At 40.8% G+C, this 8,076-nt stretch overlaps 1 protein-coding gene across 2 annotated transcripts; it reads left to right on the forward strand.

Moving 5' to 3' along the window:
• Window positions 1–8,076, forward strand: LOC310946597 (STAM-binding protein-like A). Of its 2 annotated transcripts, XM_083913105.1 has the most exons (10): window positions 1–116; window positions 1,794–2,018; window positions 2,394–2,469; window positions 2,563–2,658; window positions 2,859–3,240; window positions 3,438–3,562; window positions 4,441–4,578; window positions 5,767–5,879; window positions 6,030–6,129; window positions 7,183–8,076. In XM_083913105.1, exons 2-10 carry the CDS (start codon window positions 1,816–1,818, stop codon window positions 7,237–7,239), a joined length of 1,290 nt encoding a protein of 429 aa, XP_083769231.1. In that variant the 5' UTR covers window positions 1–116; window positions 1,794–1,815; the 3' UTR covers window positions 7,240–8,076. The 2 variants fall into 2 exon arrangements, with proteins under 2 accessions (XP_083769231.1, XP_083769232.1); XM_083913106.1 differs by lacking the exon at window positions 1–116 and having other exon boundaries at window positions 1,744–2,018.

The following is an 8,076-nucleotide window of genomic DNA, read 5'->3' on the forward strand; positions in this document are numbered from 1 at the left end:
GTCACGGATGCCGTAGCTGTAGGCGCAGCGCACTGAGGCAGTTCGGACTGATTTGATCGTGTTCTGATTCACCTGTATGTAGGTGCTTCAGGAGCTTCAGTTTACAGCTCGGTCAGGTAAGGATGCAGGTGGTGTTGCTCGGTGGTGGTCAGCTGATGAGCCGTTTTAAACTCGGGCTGTGTTTCTGTCAAGTTGCTAAGTTAGCTGCTAACGCGCCGCCGCAGGGAGACAGATGACTTTAGTGACAGCTACACATCAAGAGCAGAGGAGGAGAAAACTGTTGTTTATGACACACAGATCATGTCCGTAGATCAGAGGTTTATACATGAGATGAGAGAAATGCTGTGCCACTCATTGTTTTAGCAGAAAAAGGCCCACTTTGTTTAATGTGTCACGTTGGTGTCAAATTAATTCTTATACGAAATGTACTCGTAATTATGAGATTATAAACACCATGTAGAGTATAAACCCACTTAGTATTGTCATATGCTGCCAGTGTGTGGCTTTCATTCATTTATTTTAACACCTTTTCACTCATTGCTCTAATTGTTTACATACAACTGTGATGTTACAAATATTTGCATCCCTTATTGTTGTAAAAGTGGGAGTGCCATACTCTACAAAATAAACTGCTGATAGAAAAGTCCTGTAGTACAAAATCAAGTCAGCATGCTGAGGAAGCGTTCTCTTATTTGTCTTCACTTGATCAATGAAGAGTCAGAAAACCTCAAGTCATACCAGATGGACCCTCCTAACTGTCATTGCTTTATTCATAAATAAATAAATATATATATATATATATATATATATATATATATATATACATATATATACACACATATATTCATATATATATATATACACATATATTCATATATATATATACACATATATTCATATATATATATACACACACACATATATATTCATATTCATATATGTATATATATATATATATATATATATATATATATATATATATATATATATATATATAAATGTATTTTAAATAATTAATGTCCAAAAGGTCTAAATAATGTTCTCCAACAGAAACAGTCCAAAGTTAAATAAAAAAATCAACAAAATAGAAATCATTTTAATAATAATTAAATTTTTCTTTACTAAAAGGACAAGGCACAGAGCTGTTCTATAGAAAAGTTATCCTTAAATGACTTCTATTGTGGTCTGACGCTATTCAGAAAATACAATTAAATAAAATTAACTTGATTTTCAAGGGGGTCGGGATGCCGTTCGGTGGGACGCAGTGCCCCCCCTAAGATAATGGTAGGGGAAACAGTGTGTGTATATATATATTTATATATATATATATGTGTATATGTAGGGGGTAGGGTTTTCAGACTTGAGTTTCGGCCTCAATACAGGTTATAAAAAGAGGGAAACAGTCTCTTTGTGTGTGTGTATACAGGATGTTGTTTGTGGTCTTTACTTTTTGTTTGCCCCAGGCCTAAGGCAATCTCACACATTCCTAGCAATATTGCATATTGTCTTCAACTCTTGTAGCTGTACGACAAAAGTACAGTATGTTTCCTGCTACAAGTGTTGAGTCCGTTCATCCAATTCACAGGAAAACATATTCTCACTTTTCCCTTTGTGGCCATGCAGCGAGTGCATAGACTGTATCACTTTCAAATGAAAACGTTCTGTAAAGAAAGGTTGTGAATGTGTATCAGACGCAGACGCTTAAATTATGGAGTTATCAAAATCTACTCTAGGGCATTTTTTTTATATAGAAACGTGTTCTGAGTAAGGATTGAACCGCTGATTGTCCTCAGTGTTCGAGGTGGAGCTGTCGTGATGGCGGACCACACTGACGTCAGTCTGCAGCCGGAGGAGCGAGTACGTGCTCTGACCAAGAAGGGAAGCTCAGTTGAAGTTAATGAAGACGTGCCCCCGCGCCGCTACTTCCGCTCCGGAATGGAGATGATCCGCATGGCTAACATCTATGCAGAGGAGGGCAACATCGAGCACGCATTTGTCCTTTACAATAAATATATCACGTAAGTGTTTACATTGATGGGCTGCACGGAGCTCTTTATTAGCTTATATTTGGTACAGTAATTTGCCCTTCACTGTAATCGGTTTGGTTTGTTCACACAAGTAAATATATTACATGTGTTAAAATGTCAGGGTGAGAGGAAACATGCAGAACAGTTAAAACAAAGATCTTTCTCTGGATTTGTCTCAATAAGAATAAATCATTCAAAACAGAGTGACTTTAACACGTCCTCCTCCCCATTTGGATTTCTCCAATTAACGATGAGCAGTTTTTGTTTTCAGATAACCAACCAGTCTCTGTCTCTGTCGTCTCTGATTCCTGATCTTTAGGTCATGACACTTGTTAGTTAATAACAACAGTCTTTTCTCTCACCAAGTCTCTTTATAGAAAAACTTCCCAAACATCGGGAGTACAAGACCGCTAACATTCCTGAGAAGAAGGACACACTAAAGGTACGCACACAGTGTTTTTATTCTCCTTTATAACATTTTTTTAATAGTTTTTAAGGAAATGTTGAAGCAAAATGTGTTTTCTTTCTCCTCCAGAAACTGAAGGATGTTGCGTTTCCTCAAGCAGAGATTCTGAAAAAGGCTCTTTTGCGGAGATTTGACCAAGAGCATGCACAGTATCTTGTCAAAAAGGTAAACTCCCTCACCAACATCCAGTTTTACACTCTTAAGTTTTTAGAAAGATCATCCATATGAGGTGAACAGTGTTTGAAGTTGGAATGAGCTTATGCCTCACATGGATTACTCTGCAACATAAGAGCTGCTGTAGAAGAACAACAGACAAAACGACCACCTGCTGAAACTCAAACTTTCTGTGTGTCATATGTGGTCAGAAAGCAGAGCACGAGGCCATGGCGCTGGAGCAGTCCAAGCGGCGAGCGCTGGATGCAGAGCGAGAGCGCGTGGTCGAGATGCAGCGGCGGCAGCGGGAGCAGGAGCAGTTCAGTGCCTTCGAGGAGATGATCCGCCGCCAGGAGCTGGAGAAGGAACGCCAGCGCGTGCTCCTAGAGTTCGCCACGCCCGCTATACCTTCCCCTGACATGCCCCTCCTTCCAGGTTTCCAGGGACCCCCGCAGGTCTCCCCCACCGCCCCACAGATGCCAGGGGACCCGTCTGGTGGCACCAACAACCAATACAATCGCCCTCCTGCAACCAGCCTGCCCACCTTCGACCGGTCGCTCAAGCCCGGGGCTCTGGTCAGCCCGGGGAACAACAGTGAGTTAATCTTTTTCTGACACGAGGGGCCAGCCTTCCGAGGATTTCAATCCTGCTCCACTCCTGCTTTAAAGTATTTATACGTCTGAGCTGATTTCTTTTCCCCCTGACCTAATTCACGTCCTGCTCACACCATGCCTTGTGTCAGAACATCACCAGAGTCTAACTTTCTTTATTCATCTACATGGTCTTTTCAGATACGATGGTGGATGCCCTTCGCCAGTTGGCCGTTCCCGCTGAGCTGTGCCGGAGCTTTCTGAGACTGGCCGAGGCCAACACAAGCCGAGCTGTAGAAACGTGTGGCATCCTGTGTGGCAAACTGGTAAGACTCTTAAACAGACCATCTGTGTTGAGCAAGGGCTGACTCCCCCTTCTCAATAGATCTGTTACAGGAAGCACCAAAAGGAGGTTTAATCACCAGTGAAACTAATATTTTGCGTCATTGAATTTAATTATCTGAGATGGTTAAAGAAAGAAATTCCCACTTCTAGTTTTGGTTCTCATGAAAACAAAACAAAAGCTGTTTCAGGATGCTTTCCATACGGCTGTGGATATATAAGGAATGTGGAATTTGAAACAGACACATCAGCTGACCTCCCACCCCAGAGGGGCAGAACATAATATGGCTCTTCTCTCACTGTCCCACATCGGCTGTGGCTTTTGTTTGTATTATATCATGTGCTGGTTGGTTTAACTTAAAGCTCTGCCCACTTTAGCATGACCAAATGGTTTAGATAGCTTTCTTTAACAGTTTAGAGGGGTGCACAATTAATCGAATATTAACAGGGTGTCTGCAGGGCCTTAAAATATATTAAAGTTGTCAAATCAGTTAAGCAGAAGAGTAAAAGAGTAATACATCCGAGAGCAGAAGGGCAAAATCAAACATCTGGAGCTGAAGGCAAAGAGCTCGTCCTTTTTGGGTATAAGTTTATTTATATTTTGCTTCTACATGACTGAATTCAGGTGAAGAACCTTTTTAAAGTCTTATTTTGATTTAAAGATGTGTACATTTAGCACATTGAAGTGAAAGCAGTGCTCTGTTTATTTAAATGTGAAAGGGCAGTAACAATATTTAGTCGCGGAATTGAATGAATAATCGTCATCTGAATATTGATCTAATCGTGCAGCCCTAACGGTTGATATAACAGTATATAACTTAAAGGGTTGTAATAGCGTGAAGCTGTTTTGTGTTTGTTTCAGACCAGAAATGCGTTCACCGTGACCCACGTCATCGTACCAAAGCAGAGTGGTGGACCGGACTATTGCGACACAGAAAATGAGGAGGAACTCTTCCTCATACAGGACCAGTACGATCTCATCACCCTGGGCTGGATACATGTGAGTAAAGATGAACGGATTCTGCTCAAAATTCAGAATTAAAGGGACAACTGCCCTCTCAAGGGCTATGAAGTTTATTGGAAATCCGCATTTCCCCCCCTCAACAACAGATATCACTTTTAAGAGGTGGGCAGGCAGAAACCTGAGGGTTATTGACCAGTTGTTCTTTGACACTGGTGTACAGCCATTCTCATATCTCCAAGACAAATTATTTCTACCCCAAAGGGATATGTTCTGGTATTTTCAGATAAGTAATTACATCACAAACCATACATACAATATAATTAAAAATGCTCCAACGAATGTGGAAACGTGCTTTATTCATATAACTGAACATCAACTACCAAATAAAAAGCATGTTTCCCATATATACAGAAATCTGTTACTAGATACACAAGACAATACTTTTTTTATCAAAGACAAATGGGAGCTGGAGGTAAATATATAATTGAGGATGGGGAGTGGGAAATAATGTGTATTGGATGTCATAAAGGTATCAATAGTAACATGTGGCAGGAGTTTGATTGGAAGATGAAGACAAGATTCTTTAAGGTAAAGAGCGAGATAGATAAAGTTCAAAGGGCCGCAGGTCAGAATCCAACCCGGCCGCTGGAGCACTCATTTTAACCGTGCAAAGATACGCACAGATCATTTTCTGCATCGCTTTCTTCTACACTAAAAGTATCTACTTCTATGTGTTGTTGTGTCTACCACACGCCACGTCCCACTGAGAGTTACATCCATCAGCAACCGGGCTTCTCTCAGGGGAGAATAATGGCCCTGCTCTCCAACAGGGTAAAAAAACGGCTGCTCAAACGGCCGCTTGAGCGACTCCCATGTCCATTAGGGGCGTTAAATTCATATAACACTTGTTTCAATACATTGTACACATTTCCTCCTGGACAACTCACAAACCGTTTGTTGCTTTGGCCTATGAATGTAAAAGGTCTATTTTAATTCCAGCTCAAAAAAATCACAATAACTGCTGCCATATTGGTAATCTGTGAATTTCCCCCCTCTTAAATCGTTATTATAGCCCCAAAAATCGCATATGGGTTTGGCACACTGACACATTTGTACCCTTAAATTCTGTCAACAATGTAAACAGAAGAACACTGAAACTTACAGGATGTGTTTGTGCATTGAAAACCAGTTGATTTAAACTGAGGTCCACTGTGTGTTTCCCAGACTCACCCCACACAAACGGCCTTCCTCTCCAGCGTCGACCTCCACACACACTGCTCCTACCAGATGATGATGCCGGAGGCCATCGCCATTGTCTGCTCTCCTAAATTTAACGAGTGAGTCAGAAAAACTGTTGGCGTCCTGTCTTTCTAAACATGACAGGTGGGAGGAACACGGTTGTCTTTTAGCTCTGTTTCCTTCTTCTTTGTTACACGTTTTTGTCGGCGCGTCTTCTCCTTGCTAAAGTGCGACTGTGTTTCTCCCAGAATCGGCTATTTCAGGTTGACGGATCGAGGAACAGAGGAGATCTCCACGTGTAAACAGAAAGGCTTTCACCCTCACAGCAAAGACCCCCCTCTATTTACAGTGAGTGCACCACGACCTGTAGCTTTGTTTGGGAAAAACACACATTCACATTTAGATTATTCACTTGTTTCTAATACACATTACTCTATTTCAACAACTGACTAGATTCATGTATCATGTTGTTTATACTAGTGCACCATTAATCTGATCCAGTGAGACAAAGGCAGACTTTTCTTGTTTTAAAGAGTCGGATCCTCCTAAATCACATAAAAATATGTTGTGTATGTTATGTACCTCTACTGGGGTTTATTTAAGTCCAGGTTTTAGGGTATTTGTTTGAGGTAGTACAGCACAATGAAAGTGAATTAAAATGTGTTCATGGTGTTGTACAAACTCTAGGAACTTACAGAGAGCTGTTTTCACTGGAACGACCAAAAACAAAGACAGGTGGCAGACAGATGTTCCAGTAGAAATACTATAGATAAAATGTACTGTATATATTCATGGTGATCATCATTTTGCTGGTGAAATAGTCATTTAAAGTTGTATTCCTTTAGATTGTCATCTAGTTAATTGTCTGTTAAGTTTCATATCTATCAAAGAGTGAGTTAAAACAATGGTGATTAGTCATATGAGCCACTCATGAAAGAGCTTGTGTTTGCTGCTTTGCTGAGAAATACCATCTGAGTGTCTTTGGAGACATTCCCGCGCTTAAATCAAATGTTCCGCACAGTTAGTGACGCTTTTTACGTCGTTCCCGTTCTGTCTTCGACCTCCTATCAGTGTGGAGCATGTGAAGGCATCACGCCGCATCGCTGCAGGTGAGAGCTGCCGATCTACTGACGTCATACATTCGACACTGTTCGGTTCCCAAAGGAACTCTGGGAGATGAAGTCCCAGAGCTCGCCTGTGCATTGTCCCTGTCAAATAAACTAATAAAATAAATAAAGAAATTACATCTTACCAGCAAAAATGCCGCTAGACACAGAGTGTCACAATTGTTATGGATTACAACTTTAATACGTGAAAATAATATATTTTACAAGCAGACAGTACTGCTTCCTCTTTTCTGTCCATATGAGCAGACTAACTCATTCTATTCCTCCTTTTCAGCACGCAGGACATGTCAACATCACCGATGACGCCGTGTCCATGATGGATTTGCGGTGATTTTTTTCTTCTTTTTTTTACCAGAACACTCAGAGACTGTTTTATCAAACTGCAGATTATTTTATTTTCAGGACGGCACTGAGAAAAATACCGGCCACGAGTTTATACGGACTTCAGTTGTTCTTAAAGGGAACAACATTATGAACCTTTTTTTTCTTTTTTGCTCTGTAAGAAAACAAATCCACATATTATTGCACTTTCAAAGCAAACTACTACTATCCACTTATCGGACTGGCTGTTCCACCCCTCTGTTATTGTCAGTGTGTGCTCTACTTTCTTGTTTTGTCTAATAAAAATGTATGTTTGTCGGTGTCTGGCGGTAACCCCGACCTTTGTTTCATAATTGCCATCAAAGTTTGGTTCTGCCTGACAGATTAAGTGCCAAGGACGAGAACATTCACTTGTGGTGTTATAGTCTGTAATATTTGTTTGGGTGCGTTTCCTTCATAAGCTGTTGTTGCTATGATAAGTGATGGGAGAAATGAACGCCAGTTGTATCTCAGGTGTGCAGGCAGTGTTGCTGCTCTTTATTATATTTTTATATACAGCCACCTTCACCCCATAGTATCTGTTTATTCCCGCTTCTGATGGATCCACCTTTTACATCTTTTTCTTATCTTATTCTGTCTGTTTTGGGGGGAAAGGGGTTGGTATTACCTGTGTAAAGTGTCCGTGCTTCAGAGGACATGGAGGAATGCTTCACTTAACTAACCACCAGGCCATCATGAATCATGCCTCTAACCGTTTTTGTTTGTTTGCTCCCTTCGCTTGTTAGAAGAAGTAAATGATTAGCCATGATTATGTGAATACCTTAAATGAATTAAATGCCAAGTCAAA

This window comes from Echiichthys vipera, assembly GCF_963691815.1.
Source record: "Echiichthys vipera genome assembly, chromosome: 4".
Lineage (NCBI taxonomy): Eukaryota > Metazoa > Chordata > Actinopteri > Perciformes > Trachinidae > Echiichthys > Echiichthys vipera.